The sequence below is a fragment of the Brugia malayi genome (genome assembly GCF_000002995.4).
Source record: "Brugia malayi strain FR3 genome assembly, contig: Bm_v4_Chr1_scaffold_001, whole genome shotgun sequence".
NCBI classification, from domain to species: Eukaryota; Metazoa; Nematoda; class Chromadorea; order Rhabditida; family Onchocercidae; genus Brugia; species Brugia malayi.
The window spans coordinates 4,383,747-4,408,706 of record NW_025062475.1 but is presented as its reverse complement, the minus strand read 5'-3'; the positions used below and the strand labels follow the sequence as shown (position 1 = coordinate 4,408,706).

Below are 24,960 nucleotides of genomic sequence, written 5' to 3'. Positions count from 1 at the left end.
AACACAGAATATTTTTCATAGAAACTTAATAGTGATTTGAAAAAAAAAAATTTTATCATAATTTCTTATCATGATTTCTAACTTTCAATTGCATTACTTTTTAAGAACGAAAAAGCAACCGTATAATGAAACAACCGTACACGATATTACATACACGTACAAGATATGCCGAATGAATAATTGTTTGTCAATTTAATAAAATTTTGAACTAGTCTTTAAATTTTTTTTACATACTTTTGCATAAGAGAGAAAAGAAAAACGAATTCAAATTTATATGAAAGTTGCAATTTTGATTTAAAATTTTTTATGCACAAATTAAAGATAATCATCATTTTTTGGAATTTTGTTTAATTTTTGCTATACATTTCATATTTTTTAAATCACTGGAATTAACTATTAGTTCGGAAAGCTCTAATATATTTTTCAAAAAAAAATATATATATATATAATAATTAAAAGTTATCAAAGATAGAATTAAATATTTTTAATAAGATTAAAAAATGTGAGATGATGAAGTGAACCATATAAAAAAACATATAAATATATAAAAAATATTGTTGTGCAAGGTAGCAAGTAATTTTTAATTCTTTTTAACTTTTATTACAGTTAACTTTATGCCAGATATTTAATCCAAAAAAGTATTGATGTAAACATAATTGTCAGATTGTTTAGTTCTGCTAAAGCCGTATTCAAATGGCAAAGGAAATGATATGTTTAAGCTTCAAATCATATCTTACATATTTTTTTACTCTTTCTCCGATGCCTAATGTGGAAAGAAAAAAAGGTTACTAATAAATAACTTTTTCATAAGATGTTTTATTAATAATACTTTTTAATGGTTCAAAGAGTTGAATGCAGTAACTTGTAATTTAGTAATGATTAATCTTTATGCCAGCATTAAATCACAATAAAGCAATTAAAAACTGTAAAAAATCGAATACAACTAACAAATTGTTAGATTTAAGCCGTAAATTCTGAAGTAAAAATTCATAATCACACAAAAATACGAGATGCAGTTTCGCACCTGGATATTTTGAATTATATTTAATTGATTTTGGAATATTTCGAAACAAATTCTAGCCATTAAAATAATTAATTTACAATACTTATATTTATTGAAATTTACCGCTGCATTTATATGGTACTTAAATTTGTATTCTCATTGCTAATAGATTTACTTCCAATTCGGGACTTTGTTGTACTCATAGATAATTCTAAAAAGTTTAAAATTTTGCGAAAAATCAATATTTGACTTGTTCATAATCATTATTTTAGTTTATCTTGACATTTGTTATTTTATGTGTAGCAACTGTTTGCTATTTGAGATGAAATTAACTGTATTCATAAATTTTAAACTGACTTCCATTTTACTATCCTTTCTAATTTAAAGTATAATTGAATTTTAGATAGAAAATTTAAAACTTCACAACAAGAAAGGAAATAAAAGAAATTAGCATAGATTAACTAACCTCCTATGGTCATTTTAGCTTTATCTTTCGCTTTACTTCGTTTCTTAGCCGTACGAATCCTTGATATACCAATGGCTAATTCCAATATTGTAACAATTGTAAGTATTACTATCACAATCACCATAATTATCAGTAACATCGGAAATCTAATTTTTTTTTTTCATTTAGAAAATCACCATAAATTTTTTTTTAAAGTGGTCAAAATCATTATAAAGTATTCATCACAAATTTCAAAACTTAATAAAGCCTACAACATTTATTTTTTTTTATGAAGGAAAAGAAAATTTATGCAAAACAATCAAATTTTTTTTTAAAATTAAATATTGTTACTAGTATGTCAGTATTAAAGTTCTTCCTCCTTTTTTTTTTTTTTTTTAAGATTAAATAATAAATAAATGTTCTTACTGGCCACATTGAAAGAATATCATATGCTGTAAATGTTTGAATGCAGCTGTTTTAATCACTTCCATATTATCATCTGGTACCAATTCACAATCCAAATTAATTCCCAATATATTACATTTATTTAAGCAATCATCTTGAGCATATAAATATCGTTGTTGTTGAAAGGATGCTTTTCGTAATAATTGTTGAAATATTTCTTCTGGTTCCAATACTTTAATTTTTACATTTTTTAGTAATTTATTTTGTTCACCACAGTATGCACCTGATTCTTCTTGCTGTAAATTATTGAATGAATTTCATTTATATATGCATATATTTATAAATTGATGTGACTTAACTGATAAATAAAACTTATTATCTTTTTCCTTCTCTCCCTCTCTGTCTCTGCTTCTCTCTCTCTTTTTTTTTAAAAACAGAAATTTTTGCATAAAATTGTTAAAATATTGATTAAGATTTGTTATTAACTGTAAAAATTGATGTTTTCAACGGATCATACAATAATGGATTGAGTCGCTGTTTAATGTGTGGTTTATGACGAAGTAATTTATTGAGGATTACAGCATTATTGTGGAAATGAATTGCTGAGATACTTTCACAATTATTTGATGCACACTAAAAATTAAATGAAATATTGAGAAAAAAAGAAATAACTTTGTTAGAAAAAAGGAAAATTAACAAAATAATTAAAAAATTTGCGAAAATAACTTATCAATAATTGTTTAGAAATTTGCATTTGGTAATATATTACAGCATATATTATAAATTTATAAAATTGTTAATGAAAATTTTTATTAATTGTAAAAACTTGGAATATATTGCATTTAAAAAAAATTTTTAGACTAAATTAAATTTTTTTTTTGAAATTTTTATAATTTGTAATGCTTTGCGTTATAATACCAATACTGTTTATTAGAAAAAAATGAATCTAGCAAGAATTGATATATTAATTTTTTGTATTTTCCTAATTACAAGTGCTGTAAAGTATATATTACTTAACAGAATTCTACAAAAATTTCAGCTTATGATGATGATTGCTGAAGTTAAGAAAAATTATCTTTCTGAATAACCTGAAACTTCTAAAATGATAAAAGTAATAATTTTGAATGATACAATAAACTACGATCGCAAATGAACGATTCCATTGTTTTTTTTTCCCTCAATTTTATTAGAAATGTTTAAAAATTTAGCTCAGTTTTTTAAAATATTTATGAAATAATGCAACAATAACCACCATCATCATATTCTAACCTTTTCATTTCTACAGGCTTTTAATGTTGTACAGATAGTATGATTCCTTGCATACACTATACAATTTTTCTAAAGCGATTAGTTTTTATTTCAGTTTATCTAACATTTACACATTATATGTTAATTATCATATCAGTAAACATATATTATTATGATGTCAGTGAAGTTATTATCATATCAGTAAACCTATTACAATATTAATGAATAGATAGTATCTTCCATTCAAACATCTATAATCTTATAGTATATATATCTATATATCGTATAGAAGCATATATCATCTTATCAAATACTCATAATAGCAGCGTACAACTCTGACATGAATTGAGACATTTGACACCTTCGTTTCGAACGAAGGTAACATGATAATAAATGATATCCAAAAATATTGCGATCTCATTTCCTAAGAACTATTTAATTCTCTTTCAATTGCTTACGCAACACCACTAATACTAGCGCATTCTTCGTTCAACCCATCTTTTTATATCTTCAAATTTTCAAAGTTTTAAAACTTTTTATGTAAATTTTAAGACTTAAGAAAGAATATTTTTAAACTTTTTGAAAATTTTAAAACTTTTAAGTACTCCGGAAATGTCACAAAAATTGTTGCAATTATTTCAAAAATAAATGAAAGAAAAAACTTTTATTTCTTGACTTGATATTGTGATAATAGAGAGATGTCAATGTTAATAACAAAATAAGAAAATATAAAAGTGTGTCAGAGTATGTCAAGGTATTTCTTGTTAACTGATAAAAGATAATCGTAAATTTAAATGAATAAATAAATGTTTAAGGGAATATTCAAAAGATTCACATCAAGAAATTTAAAATGAAATTCAGTATCATATGTTTCCACAGTTGCATTTACTGAGATTTTATTCTAAATTTTAACAAAAAGCATTCAATTGATCAGTTCTTCTAGATTCCGGCAAGTAATAAACAGGATCTGAATCATGTCATCCTAATAAAATGATCGGAAAATACATTAATAGCTGATTAATGATCGCACTTTAATTTCACAATTTCAGCAAATAAATAACCGAGTTTGCATCCTTCCATTAGATGGATGATTCCATTTGCTAATATTCCTAACTTCAAGAAACAACCAAATCCCTTAGATTTTAATCAGCCAAAAGCCAAACCTTTAACTGATAATTGAACTATGAAAAACAGGCATTTCTATGCTTTCACTGTCTTATTATCAATCTCTGTGCCCTCCTCGATTCCCACACGCCTTCCTCACCCTCTCCACCCCCCTCTCAATTATTAACACTTCCCCATTTCATCGTAAGATGCAATCAAACTTCAACAGCAATCCTTGCTGTTCCGAGAAATCAAAGAACTATTTTTTACTCTTTTTCCCTAACAGCAGTGTTATCTCGCTACTCTCTCATTGCCTCAATCTTCTAAGAGTAGCTTATTATTTCTGTTTGAAAATATAACAGTTAAATTGTAAAATTATTCAAGAAATGGATATTTGTAAATGGTTTTCATATTGGTGGAACCTAACATGTGGTACCTGAGCAACAGCCTAGCCTGAATTGTGGCATATTTCAGGTCATGAAAGACGAGTTAAATGAAGATATATGCAAGATTGGAGACGATGATAATGATGATATTGCTGGAGAAGTTAGTTTTTTTCCTTCTCTTTTCGATCTTTCGCTTTTTACTAGGATTTTTTTAGGCAGATTAGTAATGTTATCCAAATCAATAATGTCATATAACTAATCATATAACTAGAAGCTAGCTATTCATTTAGTAAACAATAACATTCCATGTTAAGCTTATCTGGCTTGTTCAAATCTTAGGTAAAGCTTCTCATTTTTCTTTTCGAATTTCGTATTATTTACCCCAAAGATTAATTTCTCATATTATTTTGGATTTACTGCGGAATTACATCTTGTTAGCACAAAAATAAAACGAAGAATTGAATGGATCATGGTGATGAGTGAATGATGATGATGTTATGCCAGAAATGCTTCATAAATTCATTTGCAATCTATTCTTCCATCTGATAATAATGTTATTATGGATTAGAGAGCATAGGATAGGCATATAGGGCTTTAGGTTCCTTCTTTACTTTTGCTACTAATTTTTAGGCCAATTTTAGCCTACTTAATATATGTAATAATGCAACTTGATTTATTTTGTATTTCAACTACCTTTAACTTTTTAAAGGCGTAGTCAGTTCATATATAATTCATAGCAGCCAACCATGAATAAATTATTTCTAACGACACTAGTAATGAAATGGCCGCTGCTCCATACACCGAATCCTATTTGAATTGGCGTTGATTTTATGACATTACCCAATATTGTTTTATGTCATTGAAACTTGCTTACAATTTTGTTCCTGTTACAGATAGATGTAATACTTTCTCGAAATCCTAGCAATAGCGAATTGTATCGTATTCAATACCCAATACGTAAAGTAAATCCATTTGGGTGCGGTATTGTCAAAGCACGTTACAAAAGGAATGTTAAAATGGTAATATTTTTACACGCCTTTATGTCAAAACTTGCCTGTTTCAGAATTTTATCAAGGATGCTGGTTAATTTGGTTAGCTATAATTTTAAGAAATATCAACAGTTTGTGATGCTTCCTCAATAAATGTTGAGTTGAAGTTTGGTTTATAATTTTCTTCCATATCGTTTACAGATGGAAATGAGATTGCCAGTGGATAAGTTGTCGAGCTCGTTCGATAAAGGTCGTGCGGAACATCTTGCATTGATTTCAGGAACAAGTTCAGGACCATCTGCGACTAACAATTTGTATGTAGCATTTTAGGGAAATTTTAATTCACTCCGTGAAGCTTAGCTTGTCGGTTTCTTTTTTTTTGTAACGACTTGCCCGGTCTTTCAGTTATGACCGAAGGAAAACATTTCTAGGGAATCAATCACTTCGAATATTTCTTTTTGTATTTCTTTTTTTTTTACTTCGTATTTCTTTTTGTATCTCTTTTTTTTTCTTTTTTTTACTTATTTCTTTTTCTAATTTAACTGGCACACTTCATAATTCTTCCTTTAAGTTTTATATAGCATCATTATGCAGCTTAACTTCCCGGAAATAGTTTATTGTACTTTCTATCTTCTTAAACTTCAAATTTTTGCAATTATGGATTTTACAAATTAATTGCTATTTTGACTAGGTTTCTTACCACTTCTACCTAATATTCTAGTCGATTAATGGATGAAGAAGTATATGTTGGACGTAGTTTTGGAAATGATGCACCAGTTCATTATGCTGTTGGCTTTTTTAAAAATCGTTAGTTCTATAAATTTTACTTAAATATAATTATTGACCTGAAAATTTATGCACATTTCAACATCTTTTATTAAATAACTATTTGAAATGCTTCTTCCAGGTCATTTTGATCATTTTGGTATGAGATAAACCTTCAAAACTATTATAGCTTGAAAGCATTTTTTGCAGAATGTTTGTATGTATGTCCTTTAACTGGTAGTTTTGATATGAAACGTTCGATAGCCTATCTGAATGGTCAAGGAAAAAACAGCATAGTTAGAACTTCTGAAGGCAAGAAATTTTTATTTTTCGTTCTTTAATTTGTAATAAAATTTCCTGCCTTATTTTACGAAATTGTGTCTCATGTCAATTTTTCTATTACACATAAAGTTACAATATAACTTATACATAATCATACAAATTTTTTCCAATTTCATGCAAATTTTCGCATTGCACATCTGCGATTTTTTTATGTTTCGTTTTGCTTTCATGTGTGATTAATATAACAATTTTTGAATTATCTTTAACTTCATTATCTGATATGGCATGTACTGTTTTGATGAAGAGTGACAAAGTTTATGCCATTGATTATCACGTGCATCTCAACATACGTTAAGGCGATACTACGAAGCTACTTTATATTTAACAAGTTATACATTTCGCCTCTAAATAAACATGTAATTAATCTAGAAATGTGATTTAAAAAGAAGGGTTTCAGATGACATGTCTGATTCGGGAGAGGAGGGAAGTTCTAAAAATCCATCACCAATTCGCGTCCGGTTCAAACGACCCGAAACAGAACGACAGAAGAAGCGTCGAGAACAATCGTCAGCTCATCGAAGTCGTCTTATTGAGCAAGATCCCTGGACTCCACTGAATATTAATTGCATGGCGGTTAATTTCTTTGTCATTTTTGGGTATATAACAAAATTTGTATTTTGAATATTGTCACCATGAATTGATACTCGATCTGTTTTTCTGTGCTTTCCTAGGAAACAACTATTCAGTAAATTCTTGACTTCTGGTATTACTTGAAGTGTAATTTTTTTTCGGATATTATTTTGTCGATATTTGTTTATCTCTCATTGTAAGATATTTAACTTACTGATTGATTTAATTCAGGATACAGAATCAATAAAATATAGCGAATCCTTACTTTCAATCCCAGTTACAATGCCTGATTCATGCAGAGTTCCTGATCCTATGCAGCTTGTTCAAGAAGCTATTATTGGTGAGAAAATGAACGCACTGTAAGTCTATTTTTTTCGGCTCTTCCGTATTAAAGCTATAGCATTTTCAAATATTTCGACAAATTGGTTTGAAATTCAGTGATTTGAATGACTGCAATCAGCTAATATCACTTCGACGTATACGACATTTGCCTGAGGTCCAGCAAGTTCGAGCCCTGATGATAAAAGGTTAGAAATCTCAATATCTTTAATACTAATAACTAATTACTTTGTGGGCTTTTTTACATCTCTACAAAAATTTAGTGCGGTGTATATCGACGAACGAAGCACAAGAGTATGTTTCGAAATGTATTCCTCGACACTTGCTGATATCGCGTGTCCGTGACTGTGCACACTTGGTGTGCAATGTTTGGGTACTGAAGAGTGAATTGCTTTATCCTGACGAGACATCAGTGCTTAAGCATGCCCGTGATCTTGTCCTGTGTTTATTTAGTTCTGATCTACCTGTTAGAAGGTGATTTTTTTTTTCTTTTAACTGAACGCCTCAATTAAAGTTTTTCATAAAAGTCCTTCATTTTAGGAACCGAGCAAAATCCCAATTATGAAAGTAAACTTAGATTAATTTGGAAAAATTGACATATTTACGTATGCTAAACAAGCTACAGTTCATGTTTTCTCCGGTCCATGATACAGCATGCTCAGAATTATTATGATTTTAGTCAGAAACTTCAATTTCTAAGATTAGAGGTCATATCTTTAGGTTGGATTTACAAATGGCATTCGGCTTAAGAACTTCTGATCTTGATGGTATCCTAAAAACATTAAATCGAGTAATGGTGGATGAACATGAACGAAGCTGGAAACTGAAACATGATGATGTAGAAGAATTTGGAAAAACGTATGGAATTGCAATTTTTTTAAATTAATTATAAAATATATTCATACATTTTTGCATCATTATGCGTATTCATAAATATTGTTGACGACTGATATGTCATGGAATTTCGATGTCCTAATACTAAAGAATCTTTTCCGAAAAGCCTATTGATTCATTGAATTTATTATATAATATTCCGCTACAATTTACACTTTTCTTTCTTATTTTCATTTTTGATTACTGATACCGTACAGACTATTATTGGTTCCTTTCTCTTTTGAGTGTTAATATTGCCGAACCTTCACAGAAAAGCAAATATGTAATTGCATTCCTGGATAGTAGCTTAGAAAGATTACTTTAAAACCATTTTTTGAAAGTTAAAACAAAATGTATTGTTTGCATCATTTAAACTACGAAGTTTTAATTTTCGAATTAAAATTAACCATTATAAATAAAATTAAGAGTTCATTATCTATTCTTCTGAAAATTGCAGCAAGGACGACTTAAAAGTGTTTATTGAAGAAAAACGCTACTGGCATAGACGTTGGGAAGAAATACATCGTTATTTAATGGCTAGGAAAGAAAAAGCAGGAAATATTATACGGCGGAAGAAACGAATTAATAGCAGGTTGGTACTTATTTAAAAATGTTAAGTTCAATGAATTTAGGTAGTATTGAGCTTGGAATTCTTTAGCGGCCTAAGAGATGAATATTTTTGCTTATTTAGGTTCTTACTTCTTTCTCAATTTTATTTATAATTGGAATTATTTGTTTGAAAAAAATTTTGTCTCATGTATAAAAAATCCACATTTTTTGTTGCTTTTTGTTTTAATTGCAAGTCGAAGTTAGCCTGTTATAAAAGTTTTCACACACACAGTGAAATGTAGAAATATTACCATAAAAAAAGAAGTGTAGGAAGATTATAATAAAGATTATCATTTTTTGCTATTCATTTTTCATTTTAATAATTTGGTTTCTTACTTAGACAGAATGGTTCAAGTGATAAAACCTTAAAGAAGCGAAATAATGTGAAAACAATTGTGATCGATTGAAAGAAATGGTTTAGTTTCATTGTTACGTATAGCCGATTTGTATATTTCATAATGTTGATAAAAATATTCCTCACAATTTGCTACTTTATCAGTATATTTATCATATGTTTAAGTGACTAAGAAAGGATTATATCCGCGATTCATTATGATTGAAATAATCGTTGAATAACATTCTCTCGACATCAAATTAAAGTAAAAAAGTGATGAGATATTTCGAAGTGATCATATAAAGAATATCTTTTGACCCAGACATTTTGCAAAAACTTTTAAGAAAGTGTATGATGAGATTTTGATTGATTTAAAAAAACTACACCTCAGAATTGATTAATCAGGAGATTTCCTATCTCAGTGTTAATGTTTTCTGGATAGATGCAATGCAAAATTTCCAGACATCCTTAACCCGAAGTTTCTCAGATTTTCCTTGCTGGAATTTAGAGATTAACTTTTCTACACCTACATGTGCTACGCAAAACAACTGCAATTAGTTTGGGGAACCTGAGATATGTACATTAATCCTTAATTTGCTCTCTTTTAGAAATGTCAAATAACTAATTTGGCACTATTGTGGAATCATTTTTGCTGGTATTTGATGTAAGAATTGTAAGCATTCAGCTGACTCACAATACAATGTGAGTTATGAATGGAGTGATGAACCATGAAATTGTCAAAAATTATCCATAAATCGATTTCGCATATTCAAAAGTAACAATACAAAAACTTCCGAAAGTTTGCAAAGTCAATTACAAGTGACGCATTTAAATTAATTTTGATTTGATACATTATCAATTTGTTTGCTTTAGCGAAGCCATGCATATGATTATTGTTGAAAACATAGGTAGTGAGCAAAACTTTTTGAAATAACTTGAGCATAATTGCAAATTGAGCTGGATTTTTATTGCCAAAAAATTGCTTTAGTACAAAGCAAATTTACAAAGAGTGAAAGCTAATTTCTCGTTTATTCAATTTAAATGAGTTAAAATTGATTTCAAATATTCGTGGGATGTTGCGACCTATCAATTTGAAACCGAAAAGTGAAAATCGAATGACCTTCCGTGATCAGTTATCACTCGACTTATTAATAAAGTGAATATATTGAATATCTCATAATCTCATAATGTATACATAGAATATATATATATAATTTATATTTGGACACCTCGAACTATAACGACATCACACTCTACGGTTCTGCAATAGACTCCCTCAGTAAGTAATGTATTGTCACCCAATGAAATTTTCATCTTTGATCAAGCATCATCTTTACACCATTATTTCACTGCTGCCTTAGCGGAAGAATCAATTGATAGCCATTTAGCTTCCTGCATAGTATGCCAGTTAAATGTAAATTGAAAGTTTATTACCTAACAAAAAGAAGATTAAAAACAAAACAAATGGAAGGCTATGGAATATCCGACCAATGCTAAACATCATATGGAGTCCAAAAGCGTATTCATCAGCTGTCAATTTAATAATAGAAAGACTAAAATGAAAAGGAAAAAGTATGAGAAATTAGGCAAATGAGACGGATTAAAAACTGTTTGAACCTTTGGTCTTTTAATTCCAACAATCTGAAATAAAAGCTTTTTTCCATTCGAATATTTCTGTCATTTCAAAAATTCATTATTTCACCTTGCTCTTCATTTCAATGATGCAACCTATTTGGTTCAGCGTTCTGCTTTGTATTGTTTTGGCTGAGAATGGAACTATCTCTCCGCTAAATCTCGACATCGATGACATTACATGGGATGACTGTAGCAATGGGTACTTCTCAACTAGTTTCAACATCCTTGATAATAGCAATTTGGAGTCGATCCTAGATTCAAGCATTGATGCTCATAAAAGGGAATCAGAAAATACTGGTAGAGAATTACCAGGAACATCTGCTAGGAATTTGGAGATTAGCATTTCATCTGATTTTTCGCACTTCGATTTCACTGATTTGTGGAAAAGTGAGCATAGAAGCAATGAGGATTCGAAAATCGAAACCGTTCCAATCACAACAGGAAATTACCAGTTGCAAGAATTATCGAGAACAGATGGCGAGAATATGCATAGCATTTCGCCCGACTCTTTGCAGTTCATAGGTAATACTCATTTCCGCAAAATTGAAGATACAAACAATGAGTAACCAGAAATAAAATCTCGTTACTGCGAAAAACTTAGAATTATTTGTTCTGCAAAATCTCACCATTACAGGTAACATTAAGCTTTTGCTTGTAATATATGCTCGCAATCAAATTACATTAATCAATTACCAGATAATATAGTGGAATGCATTATTTGCAAAAACAAATGTTATAGAAGAATTTTCAGATAAGAAAAATTATGAGTGTCCCCATGTCGGATGTACAATGAAAACAAAGAATCGCAAGGAATACATAACTCATAAGAAAACGCATCCCAAACCTTTTATTTATGAATGCAAAATGTTCGGTTGCGGACGAACATTCGATAATGCAGCATCATTGTGCACACACATGCAAAGACACCGACCTAAACTTCAGTGCAGAGACTGTGGCAAATTCTTTACTTATATGAATAATTTGTACACTCACAGGAAGAGTTGCGCGAAAGTTCCACGTTAGTTTCATAAATTTAACGAAATTTTAAACACTTGTTTACCTGAAGTGGAATACACAGCTGAGAAATATCCGTTGTATAGCATTACAAAAATAAATAGATACTTCGATATTTATCCAGTATCAACAGCAAAAACCTAGTCTGTTCAATATAAAAAACGAAACCAGTTAGTAGCAACTGCTGCTGTATGAATAATCCGATAGATTTACTGTAAACTTGTATGACAAAAATGGGAAAATAAGTGTTATAAGAGAATTTTTCAGATAAGAAAAATTATGAGTGTCCCCATGTCGGATGTACTATGGAAACGGAGAATTATAGTGAATACATAGCTCACAGAAGAACGCATCCCAAACCTTTTATTTATGAATGCAGAGTGCCCGGTTGTGGACGAACATTCAGTAATCCATCAACATTAGTCAATCACCAGGAAATACACGGGCCTAGATCTCATTGCGGAAACTGTGGCAAAATTTTCAACTATAGGAAGAATCTGAGCCCTCACAGGCAGTGCTGCACGAAAGCTTCATGTTAGTTTCACAAATTTAGCAGAATCTTAAATAGGTTTTTCTACCTGAAGTGAAATCCACATGAAAATGTTGAAAAACATCCACTGTATAGCGATACAAAATTCAATGGGCGATATTTATCCAACTCAACAAAGAGATACATCCCTTCTCGTTTATATTCAACATAAAAAAAAGATAAGCAGTACCTGCTGTTCAAGGAATGCAATTAATTCAAAGGTTATTTTCATATGAAGCGTTTTTGCTTTTACGTGAAATTGTGGATATAAACATTAAAAAATCAAGAAATGATGATCTCATTGCAGAAAATCTATAATTACATTTTTTTTTTTTGTTTAAATGCATAAAAAAACAAGTAAATATCATTATTTTTCAAATTGCGTTAATTAATTACAAATTGATATGATTGAATTATAAGAAGAAATGTTATAAAAGAATTCTTCAGATAAGGGAAATTATGAGTGTCCCTATGTCGGATGTACTATGAAAACAAAGAATTACAATGAATACATAGCTCACAAGAAAACACACCCCAAACCTTTTATTTATGAATGCAGAATGCCCGGTTGTGGGTTAACATTCAATCACCCATCTACATTTTACGGTCATCGGAAAACACATGGACCTAAATTTCAGTGCGGAAATTGTGGCAAAGTTTTCACCTTTAAGAATAATCTGTACACTCACAAGAAGTACTGCACGAAAGCTCTGCGTTAGTTACACAAATTTAGCAAAAATTTAAATACCTGTCAACCGGAAATGAGATGTGCGCAAAAATACGTTGCGAAACACTCGTGTCCGTGGTGTAGCAAAATAAAATCCTTTTGTGCGATGCACAAAGGATATATTATTAAGCATTTTATTGGTTGTTCCTACAGCAAACTGTTCAGTTCTTTTAACACGATGTAGTTACTACATCTGAAATATTCATTGTAGGAGTGCAAGAAGAGATACACAATCCCAGCATAAGTTCGGAGTAACACAGAAGGATACGTAGGAATCAGAAGATGCGCGGTACTGTCATCAATATGCTGCGGACAATTTTTTGATGACATTGTGATATTTATCTTTATCTTTTTTTAAATCTATATTTTTTTTAAATCCTCTTTCTTTAAAAACTTCACCAGTGATGATCAGTTATCGTGGAATTTCCAAAAGAGAATTCAGAAGAGTAAATTGCGGAATCAACCGTACATGATCAACAGAATCCTGTTGTAATTGAAAACTTACTTGTTTTATCCATAACGTTGCCATTGCTGTTTAAAACATTGTACAGTATAGCCGGTGTTTCGCAGAAGAACGCAATACCATCTGGTATAGGCGTAAAATTTACATCAGCGTTAACATCTCCCATCCAAACAGTGATCATATGTGCATAGTTCATCACTTGGCACGATACTACGCCAGGGTTGCAGTAAGCTATCATTAGTGCTTCAACAAATAGCATCTTTTGTAGTTTTAACTTTTATAGAGAAATATGATAAAATACAAACAAAATTTAAAAAAAAAAAATGATAGCCTGAATTAAGCGAAACAAACATGGGAAACACGCTGCAAGATCTTCTTCAACAATCCCAATGCTTGTTGCGATTGTGCTGAGAATTTGATCTAGGCAATCTCCTGCTTTAATCATCAACGTTCGCTCTTTTTCTCCTGCAAATACTAGATGTTCAAATTATACTCTTTGACTTAAAATAATTTCAAATGTAACAATTTTCCTTTTGTAAGTAATCGAAAGTCAAAATACTTACGAATATTAATGCTCCTTTCACACACACATAAATACTTTGTAATTATTATTAGAACTATTTGGCTAACCATATTCTGGCTCTTCTGGCTTCCATTTCCCCAAAAATCTTCTCGCAAGATGATTACTGTAACTTTCCATGAACAAACAAATCTGAAATGATACAAATTATCAAAGTGTTAATAAACCACTAAAATCCTCCCACCAAAAAAGAAAAAAACACCATTAAAAGTTATTTGTTGATTCGCTGCTAATCAATAAATCAAAAGGAAAAAGACAGAAAACGCTACAACGCTACCCGACGCCGAGGAATTCGATGATGCATATAAATAGCCAGAAAATTGATCAGTTCCTTTAGCTCTGTATACATATTCCTTCATGAAAACATTATCAGTTACTTGGAACAAACATTATTCTACGCAAATACTGTTAGTTACATTATCTTTGTAGATTAAAACACAAAAGTCATATTTCATATAATTTAGTTCGTTTCAATTAAATTTGTAACTGATAAAAGATCTCTAATGATTAGCAACTAAAAGTCTTTGAAGCCATCCTCCCATCCAAGATCTTTTTCTAACAGAAAAGTTAAAGAAATGTAGTCAATTCGCACAATTTAGCTTCAGTCAGCTTCAGCAGTTCATCCCACCAGAAAATAGTTCCTAATGCGAACCAACCAGTCAACGAGGAAGAATTAACTAACAATGAACGAGAAATGTAAAAATTTGCATACAATTTCAGTGCAATGCAAGTATGCCCCGATGAACTGAACCGAGTGGAAATATGCAAATTTATTTCACTACAAATAGTGGACTTAATAAAATTGAAACCTTTATCCTTCACTAATTGTTTTATCAATAACACATTAATTTGTTGCAAAATTTCAGTTTTCGCTTTATACTTAAAATCTTCGCTATGGAATTAATTTTGTTTACATAGAACAATTACAATTTTCATGCATTTTACTTTTTCTTAATAATATTGAAACATGAAATGGATATCAAATATCGTTCAATTGAAACTGCTCGAATTTCTTTGCGGAATTAATCTCTTAATAGAAGAGATTTTGAATTTAAATGAAAAACAAAGAAAAGAAATAATAATAGAAAACCAAATTATATTATGTCAAATAAATTTATATTAGATCCACAAGATTAAAGATTGTTTTATTTGAATATTCGTTAAATATAATAACATTTCAGTTTTATTTCAAGTAAGAAATTTAAAACTATCCAAAACTCATCTTCTAATTGTATTTGAATTTATTTGAAGTGCCTAGAATGTTACAGTTTGCTAACGATGAATAAGTGCAATGCTAATATGTTGATAATTATTTCTTATTTCAATCTGATAGCCAAACAAAGATTCCATTGTTTAATGGGATCAGAAAATTCTTTGTTCGTTTAAACTGTCAAGATAATAAACTTGAATTCAGCTAGTTTTACATTCTTATAGCTCTTTTCTCACCATCCCGACTTCAACAATTTTTGTCTTGTCTTATTTGCCGAATAAATTTATTTCCGAGTATTTTGGTGTTATTCCCACTTATTCTCAAGTATTTTGGTGCTAATCTATATTCCTGTCTTGACTATATTAGCGATACCACTACTCACTGTAACACTTCTCGACAAAGAAATCAACTTCAACAAATATTCGACGATACCAAACTAATGTTCTCCCAAAACAAAATAAAATTTCAAAATAACAGGATGAAATAATGGTATCATTATTACATGAAAAATAAGTTTTCCCATATGTAGTTTTCGAGATTCGAGCATTAGGGGTAAAGTGTACTTGGACAGTATGTAAAGGATATGACAGTACAGTGAAAGAAATGAACAATGAATAAATTTCAAAATTCCAAAATTTACATCCAATTCATCGACTCATTCTATAAGTTCAATTCACTTATCCATTTCTCTCTTTAGCTCTAACTCAGTTACTGTCAAATTTCGAATTAGATGAATAAATTCTAATGAACTATTTCTTCATGTTTATATGTTGATTAATGATTTCATAAATAACTGCAATGATTTATAACTTAATGCGCAAATATTCAATTTTCAACCTTAATAAAAATATTTATTCTCATAGCACGCAAAAATTTCTGATATAAAACAAGGCAGACAAGAAAACTAACATTTTAATCAAAGTGAAAACAGATTGAAACTAAGCACAGCTTTTTAGCTACCAAAAGAACTTATATCATTGCAAATTAAATGTTGAAGCTGAAACAAAGCAATGACTGTGAGATGAAATGAAACAAAAAAATATCAGAGATCCATTTGGAAGTAAGAAAACTCAAAATTTTGTACAAATGATATGGCAACAACCATAATTTTCATCTCCTGCAAAAGTGGTATAAGTATATAAGGATATATAAATATAAAGGGTAGGAATTGGCTCATCTGTATAAGCAGTATCAGTGATACGGTATTCGTTCTACCTCAGCATCGTAACATATTGATGTCATGTGACTTGATACTGTCAACATTCATATTTCTTACGTCATCAGCAAATTTTTTGAATTCACGAACAGCCACAACGAATTCAGGTCGAGAGATGGCATTGAAAATATGCTGGACAAATCGAGCAAAAATACTGTCGCATCTCTGCAAAGGATTGCTAAATAAATGTGTGAATATATGAAAGATGAAGAAGGTGGGAAACATGTTACCAATGCTCAGAACACGACGATAGATTCGTACTGTCACAAATTGGGTTAAATATTAATTTTTACCCATACCTTTAGTTTTTCCTCTCTAATAGCTGTGATCGCACGATGAATACCAGGTGGTCGAACCTGTTTCACTTCATCAATTGAAATATCGGTGGGTAAATTGCCTTGAAGCAGTATTTCTGGTGGCTGCAGAAGCACTATCATAACGTCTCTTAGTTGCACATTCGACCATTCCGAGAGATAAAAATCAGCGCCATATACTCCACAGATGAACGGTAAGTATACTTCCTGCGGTAGACATCCTCCACATTTGATGATGTAAGCTAAATCGGATTCTTATTAAAAATAGTTCAAGTATTTTTTATCTAATGAAATTTCACAGAACAGATTTCTATGTGGAGCAAAAATTTGCAATCCAAATCGTAAATTTTTTTGCGTAGCTCCAATATTGCCTGTCAATACAAACTTCAATTAGTTGAGCGCTTAAGTTTATCGAAAGAGATTCATGCCTACGGCTTGGAAGACGAACCGTTCATAATTAAATATTCTATTCTCTGCAACCGATCCACTAAGCGATTTGCGAATATTTGCTTCCGGACGGAATCTGTTGGAAGCAAATTCTTCAATGACATTTGTTGTATTCCATCAACGTGTTCTGTTATCTGAAAATGTCAATTTTACTTTTATGTTCTTCTATCCTTCATAAACTTTTTTTGATATAAACTTGTTGTTATTGCTTACTTCTGCGGAACGAGTAACCGGAACAAAAGCAGAGTTTTCTTGGGATGAAATAATGGCGCCATAGTTTCTTTCTAATAAAGTGGTGGAAGTGGGATTTTCTGCGGGTGAAATAACGGATGCAGAATTATCTTCCGCAACATCGGAAACATTTGCACGCTCAGTTAGTTGTGGTGATTTGCTTTTCGACTTTGTTTCTCCTAAAATAGCTTTGTTCCTCCTATTACCGTATCGTTTGTTGACATATAACAGAGAAAAGTAATAGAAGTTACCTGTTTCTCTCACTTTTTTTTCCTTCATTTTCTTCGATGCAATACCACCTGAAATTTCTATAACTAATAATCATTTCTATATTGAAAATAAAGTGAAGGATAGACGTAGTTGGGAATCTATTAACTGACCAGTTAGATTTCGTCTCTTCTTGTTTATAATACGCAAATAATCCTCCTCAGTGCTTGCATGATTAGTGTGCTCTTCGTGGAAAGATGAAATTCGAAGACAACCGTTGGTCGTGTCAGCATTCAAACGAAATCTGGCTTTGCAACCCAGTGGAAGATAATTTTGATTTGGACGTTCACCTCTTCCTGAAGGAATGCAACAGTGAAATTTTTGCTTGGTTCATTAAGACAAGTTTTAAAAGTGCCCAATATTTATAGCAAAATATTTGTGGTGAGTGTAGCATGAGGCTTCTGATTTAAAATGGCAAATGTGAAAGAGAGAAATTTGCATCGTAGTTTAATTAATTCATTGACAAAAGCTTGTGGAAGTCACCCTGAAATAATAGCAGACACTGAGTTTTTTGGTCTCTCTTGATGAAGTCATTTTTCTTTCTGTGATATTTAATTTAAAGGCATTTAACATTTTCTTGTGAATAAATAGTTTTTTACTGATTTGATGCCACTATTAAAAATAAGTCTGTCTTTCGCAGTTCATATAAATAGTTCATTTTGATATGCCTAAGTATGCATCGACACGTTTGAATTTTGTGAGTGATGGAGAAGGATATGATTCTATTTATGAAACTAATTAATTGTATACCAAATAAGATGTTTAATTTTATGACTGCCAACCGCTGATTTCTCTGAAAATGCTGTGACAGTGGGTGACAGCTTGGCTTGGACCTGATTGACATTAGTGGCTTACTTCCAGCATTTGTTATGTTAGATTTATTTTTTTTTTTTTCAATAAAAGATGTGTGTTATCGATCTGATTGTCATTTATTCATTATTTTGTACTTCAAAAGACTGACTGGTTGGATCCCCTGAAATTACCATCCCAATATCGCCAGTCTTCATAATATTAAGACAGCAGCTGGCGAACATAATTTCTATTATTTGGGAGAGCGCTGCTTGTAATGCCCATGATTTAATGCTTTAAAATGGTCAAAATGGACAACCGCAATGTAAAAAAAAGAAGGAAGCAATAATTATCGACTTCATTATTTACTGTTTCCTTTGCCTAAATCTGTAAAAAATGTAAAAATCCCTAAAAACTTTCGTCGTAAATTTTGGTTTTCACCTCACAGCGGTTTAAAATTGGAACGAACTCCCAATAAAACATTAAATTATTCATTGTTTCATATTCTAAAGTGTTTGATACTAAATAAAAAAAAAAACTGACTCCTGTTTTTCAACTATAATTTATATTAAAATTTAACACAGTAAGTAACATCATCGGTAATAACTCTTCCAAATGGAATTTATTTAGCATCCATCCTGCTGTCTAGAAGTGATTGTTTCGCATTCCCAAAGCTGACATTAATTAGCATAAACGTGATAATGATCCTTTCTCAAAGCCATTCAACACAGTGGTTATAGCATAGCACTATGACCATTGACTCAGCAGCTGGAGCGGAAAAGAGACAGGCGGAATTGGCAAGCTGGCTGGTGGAGGGATTAATGGCTAACACGTAAACAAATCATCCATCAACCGCAACAGCTTTTGTTGGATTTATATCATCCAATTCTCTCCCACTCTCTACTTCTTAATTGAATAAATAAATGACATTTGAAGATTAAGGACTTCATCAAATCTAAATAAAAGCTAACACGCGTGAAGTGCAATAAAACATCTCCTAGTTTCTTCCGATCCGTTAAAATTTAGTGGAAAATGAAGCTTCAGGTATACAGATTTATGTAGGGTAATTGTTGTCAAAGAATTTTGATCGTTCCCAGAATAAAAGCTTAGTGAATAACTGGATTTAGAACTTCACAAAACTTCTCATTTTATCTCACTGAAAAATTCCAATTCCATCATAAAACCTCTTAATTCTCTTAACAAATCAGTTGGCTATTTGACAATTGCACAACTATCAATTGGCATTGGTGCGTAAGTGCAAGAATTATTGCTCTCATATTAATATTAATCAAATGTTACCTCTTTTACGTGGAACTCCATAATGAGCGCAGTGGAACACTATATATTTATATTTAAAGCGACTGATCACTTGCCCTTCGCCATCTCGAAGAAGCTCGGAACTGGCTACCCTATACGGGTAACTCCATACGATCTTGTAGGCATCGAAACATTCGCAAAATTCGTCAAAACTGAAAATAAGAAAGTTTTCTGGCATTGTTGTAAAAAATAGAATTACATGTTTACTACAACAAACTACAATAAACAAAACCTCTGAAATGTGGCTCCGTCGTGAATACGTAAAGCCTTACGTCGAAGTTCTTCTTGCTCTGCTAGTGTAAATGACGAGAATGTTCTGTTACTATATTGTTGATTAAGATTTAATAATTTCGATTCAGAGCGCTTTCGTTTAGCATTTGATGAAGCTGAAGTAATATGATATTTTGATGGGAGTAAAGATGGGAAAGATGGAAATATCTAAAAATACACTTTTCAATTACCGTACAGATTGTCAAATCGTTACCATTTCCTGAATTGTCGATTTTTTCACCATTTCGCTTATCCAACCGTTTTTTATGGGATTTTTCAGCTGATAACACCATATTAAACTGTTTGTCCAATACTTGATCTTGGCAATTCCTATTGTTCAAATCAGCAGGCCCCTCCTCGGTATCATCAGAAAAGAGTTGTGGCACATTTTCCGTTTTACTTCCACTTTGCTCCTCAGTGTTGTCTTCTAAAAGTACTCGCTTTTGTAAAGAATATGCTTTTTTTCTAAAAATATGAAAAAAAAAAAACGTTTCTAAAAAAGCATTGATTGCTTACGAATGATATGCCTAACGAAATTTGGCTTCCGTTTGTTTCGGCCTGATCCGTTTCTAGTTTCCTGAACACCAAATTCTTCATTCGCTGAAAGTTTTTTTGTGAATCATTTAAATTTAATTGTTATTTGACGACATTGCAGAATTTCTTCCATTACTTCATCGAATTTTCTTGTTAAACTGAGTATATCCGATCAATTAATTATTTTTATCATCGTAATTACCTGTCGTCTTCTTATTGTTTCCACAACATTCCGATGGCGATTGAAAATCATTATGTCTGTTTGGAAATTGTGTATCTTCGACTTTTTTCATCTTAGACCACACTCTTCTTGCAGCAGCTTCTATTGCACTTTCATTTCTGTTCGTTATATTTCTCATTTCGTTTAATCCTTGCAATTCTGCAGCTGCAATTGATGATTCAACTTGCATCGACAAGTTCAATTCACTGATTACGTTCTCCTGTTGCTGCAGCATAACCACTATATTCTGCAAATTTATTACTATACTGTAATTATTATTACTATTAATTATTATTACTAATTATATGTCCTATTTAAATCGTCGTTATATATTCTTAGGGTAGACTTATTGATACGTATTCGATATGAGTATTTCAAATTTGTTCCCATATTACTGGAATAACATAAAGCAGATAGCAATAATAATAATCGATTTATCTTATTTTTTTCCCGAGAAAACCCCTCCAAAATCTATCTGTTTCAAAATCTAACTGTTAATTCTAATTATTAATGGATGCATTCAGAAACTTAAAATTTAATTTAATAAACAAACGATTAATTAATTAATTAATTAATTAGTCAATTTGAAATTGAAAAATGGATAAAATGAATAATTTCTAACAATGAAATTACACTTTGACATTCAGAAAAATTTATTTCTGAATGAATTTAACGCAATTTGCTATTGTCACTATCAACCACAGTTTAGTTATTTATGAGAAAAGCTCAAATAATCAGTCTATCATTGATAAGAGTAGTGATAGTTGATTTATGAAAGAGCAATTTAAAATCTCGTTTTTTGCGGTTTAAGTCATTTAGATATAAAATTGCTTTAATTACTTTTGGTGATAACTTATCAGAATTTAACAGAATGATCGCAACTGAACAAAGAAGTAGCAATGATTTCTACACTTGGATGTAATTTTAAAATTTCGTCGAATTTGACATTTTTTAACCAAAATTTTGATTTTAGAGAAAGCTAAATTTACACCATGCAATTAAGGAGAGATTTAAAGAGAAAGTTTTATAAGATTTGATGCTATAAAGCAAAAAAACGAGTAATAATGGACGGCCAGAGGTTGAGGTCAGAAGGAGGCGTCGCCGGGGGTCAGCTTGCTGCTATGGGTGTAGTAGTGAGGGTGGTCAGCGACTGCTCGTTGACATCCCTGACAGCGATAGTCGCTTTTTTGTAATCAAAAAGGAAATAGAAGAGAGTGGACAGAGATTGTAACAGCGACCTTCCTTCTGCCTTCTGCCCCTTTCTCTAATATTTTCAGCACCTTCTCTTAATAATACCAAAAACAATCCTTCTGGATAGGGAAAATATCATTTGGGAAATACCAATGGAATCAAAAAGCTTTGAAATTTCTTAAATAGTTCGCTGTACTTGGCTAAGGACTCCCACCTGACTGTCAGAGGGAAAAAGTTAAAAACATTTCATTTTTACTAACTTCATGCTAGCCTTTACAAGTTCAAAAGCAACAGCTTTGCTATTTAGTGGAGGGCTATCTTTGTTATCATTTGATTCTAAGTAACTGATCTGTTTGTTAGGCGGGTTTTCAAAATCAAAACTGAAAAAAGACGCTTCCAATATCAAATCGAATTTACGGAAACTTCGTCAGTAGTTTTTTTCAAAATTATGATGTTGACAACTGCAAAATTCAAAGTGAGTATTCAATCAGGATTTGTTTTAAGTTGACAAGTTTAAAATTAGAAAAAAAGGAACTGAATGCAGAAATGCAGAAACAAAACTTATTGCAATGGGAAGCAAAAAAAAAAAGGGAGGTTTTTTTTTGTGAGGTCAAAAGAACGAGGGAATCTTTGGGGTCAGCCTCAATGAAGACTAATAGTGGACGGTGGTCAATAGCGAATTGACCATAAAGCCTCCCTCTGCAGTTGACGTCTTTATTTTTTGACACCGAGATCTCTTTTTTGTAAACGACAGGAGAAAGAATCTAGAAAAACTGTGATACATTCCTGGTGTTCAGTTAGGATAAATTAAGAAAACTTTTTTACAAATGGAAAAATATGCCAAGTAATCATTATTTTCACTAAATTAATAAAATCTTACAGTATCACGCAGAATTAAATGCTAAAATGAATAAGTAAGTATCATAAAGACACATAGCGTTAACAAAGTTTTTTTTTTTTTTTTTTTTGCACACCTTAATAAACAGAATAGTGTAGTAAAGACATTCAAGTTAGGCCTGCAAGTTGGCCTTAGAACAGTTTTCAACAGACGACAAGTAACTGCAAAAATTTGATTTTTATTTTGAAAATTCGCAAAAATTATAAAAAGAAGAGGAAGAGTCTAGAAGAGTTTTTTCTTTCCTCACTGACGCTGGAAGGTCGACTAGTTGATGTAGTGGTCAACTCAATAATTGTGCATTTAGCAGAGCTTCAAATTGTTTTTCACCTTTGCCTGACCATCACTTATACATTTCCTCAATTTGCTTACTGCTATATCGCACGCTTTGATAGATAATCGTAAGTGTAAAGCTGCGTGATAGTAAATAAAGTGAATACATTATGCGGTACTGAAATTGATTTTGTTTCTGCATCGAAATATTTAAAATCTTTAAAAACAACTCATATCAACGGTAAACACAAAACAAATGAACTGTAATAAATTAATTAGTAATTTACAACTTATTATTGCGAACTTTCATGTTTTCTATTTATTAAGTAAACATCTGATGAAATATTGCAATTAATTATGCAACACTTAATCTTCAGAAGATTCCTCCATTGCCTGCTTCAAGTTTTCAATTGAAATTGCTAAAATTAATAAGCACAGTTTTACCTTTAAATTAATATTGATTAAGTTTAAAGTAACAGAATGAAAATGTTTAGTTTTCCCTATGTCCTTATGTGCACATTTAAAGGGAAAGATATTAAAATATTCTTTAAAAAATAATAAATAGTATAACAACAGGTGCAAAAATGTTAAGATGGTATTATGTCGACTTATATTTATGACAAAAGAAGGATTGGAATTATTTGCTGAATGGTTTGTTGGATACGATGTGAGCATGAATAGTAGTTGGCGCTGTTATCCAGCTGTTACAGCCTCCTGTTTTAGTGGATTATAGTTGTATTATAATTTGTTGCATATGCGTCTGATATTTAATTATTGTACCAACCGCTTGTAAAATTGCAAAGAAAAGAAAATTTCAAATTATGTTGCAGCTAAAATTTCGAATTAATCCTAATGTCACATAATGTCACTTTTTTTTGAATAAAATATAAAATAAAAAGTGATAATGGAACAGAAAAACAGAAGTCGCAATGTAGTACATACTGGTGATGAAATATGAAAAGAAAACATAAAACAGGAATACAGAAATAAAAATTATTTTTTATTCAAAATGAATTGCATTGAAAAATATCAGTTTCAAAAGCTTTAAATGTAGTTTTTTTTTTTAAATAGCAGTTTACAAATTTAGTAGTGACACCACAAATTTGTTATTATTGTTATTAACTTAATGATTTGTGTATTTCAAGAGTTGTCCTGGTTACGTTTATTGCATGATGTTGGAACAAATGAATTCATTTAAGTAAATTGAAATACCTGAAAATTAGTAAAAAATTTCTTCTAATCTATAAATGGTATTTGAGTACAAAATAACCAAAACAATACAATTTGGCATAAAATTATAAAAACTTTATTTAAGCTTCTTCCTATTGAAGCAGCATGATATAACGTGATAGTGTGATTTTTCTTTAGCGCATTGATTTCAAGCGTTTTTTTTTTTTTTATTCAGATCAAAATTATGAAACGTTGT

At 30.7% G+C, this 24,960-nt stretch overlaps 5 protein-coding genes across 5 annotated transcripts; 2 read left to right on the top strand and 3 right to left on the bottom strand.

The window, feature by feature from the left end:
* Nucleotides 1-1,134: 1,134 nt before the first annotated feature.
* Bm16948 (Uncharacterized protein) lies at nucleotides 1,135-3,522 on the bottom strand (the record flags this gene model as incomplete). The annotated part of the gene is made up of 6 exons (XM_001902771.2): nucleotides 1,135-1,214; nucleotides 1,470-1,615; nucleotides 1,875-2,149; nucleotides 2,340-2,486; nucleotides 3,123-3,191; nucleotides 3,442-3,522. 6 exons carry the CDS (start codon nucleotides 3,520-3,522, stop codon nucleotides 1,135-1,137), a joined length of 798 nt encoding a protein of 265 aa, XP_001902806.2.
* Nucleotides 3,523-7,774: 4,252 nt separating this feature from the next.
* Nucleotides 7,775-9,485, top strand: Bm6212 (uncharacterized protein; the record flags this gene model as incomplete). The annotated part of the gene is made up of 5 exons (XM_001902770.2): nucleotides 7,775-7,784; nucleotides 7,860-8,070; nucleotides 8,317-8,454; nucleotides 8,927-9,061; nucleotides 9,419-9,485. The coding sequence occupies 5 exons, from the start codon at nucleotides 7,775-7,777 to the stop codon at nucleotides 9,483-9,485; spliced, it is 561 nt and encodes a 186-aa protein (XP_001902805.2).
* Nucleotides 9,486-11,130: 1,645 nt separating this feature from the next.
* Nucleotides 11,131-12,600, top strand: Bm10650 (Zinc finger, C2H2 type family protein; the record flags this gene model as incomplete). Its single annotated transcript, XM_001895435.2, has 3 exons — nucleotides 11,131-11,569; nucleotides 11,799-12,065; nucleotides 12,329-12,600. 3 exons carry the CDS (start codon nucleotides 11,131-11,133, stop codon nucleotides 12,598-12,600), a joined length of 978 nt encoding a protein of 325 aa, XP_001895470.2.
* Nucleotides 12,601-13,487: 887 nt separating this feature from the next.
* On the bottom strand, nucleotides 13,488-14,480 carry Bma-fog-3.3 (Uncharacterized protein; the record flags this gene model as incomplete). Its single annotated transcript, XM_043076529.1, has 4 exons — nucleotides 13,488-13,510; nucleotides 13,823-14,023; nucleotides 14,132-14,245; nucleotides 14,411-14,480. The coding sequence occupies 4 exons, from the start codon at nucleotides 14,478-14,480 to the stop codon at nucleotides 13,488-13,490; spliced, it is 408 nt and encodes a 135-aa protein (XP_042932463.1).
* Nucleotides 14,481-16,786: 2,306 nt separating this feature from the next.
* Bm5981 (Uncharacterized protein) lies at nucleotides 16,787-21,410 on the bottom strand (the record flags this gene model as incomplete). Its single annotated transcript, XM_043076528.1, has 11 exons — nucleotides 16,787-16,951; nucleotides 17,086-17,342; nucleotides 17,549-17,681; nucleotides 17,761-17,957; nucleotides 18,030-18,077; nucleotides 18,159-18,341; nucleotides 20,134-20,303; nucleotides 20,384-20,537; nucleotides 20,636-20,848; nucleotides 20,938-21,021; nucleotides 21,158-21,410. 11 exons carry the CDS (start codon nucleotides 21,408-21,410, stop codon nucleotides 16,787-16,789), a joined length of 1,857 nt encoding a protein of 618 aa, XP_042932462.1.
* Between the last annotated feature and the right edge of the window lie 3,550 nt (nucleotides 21,411-24,960).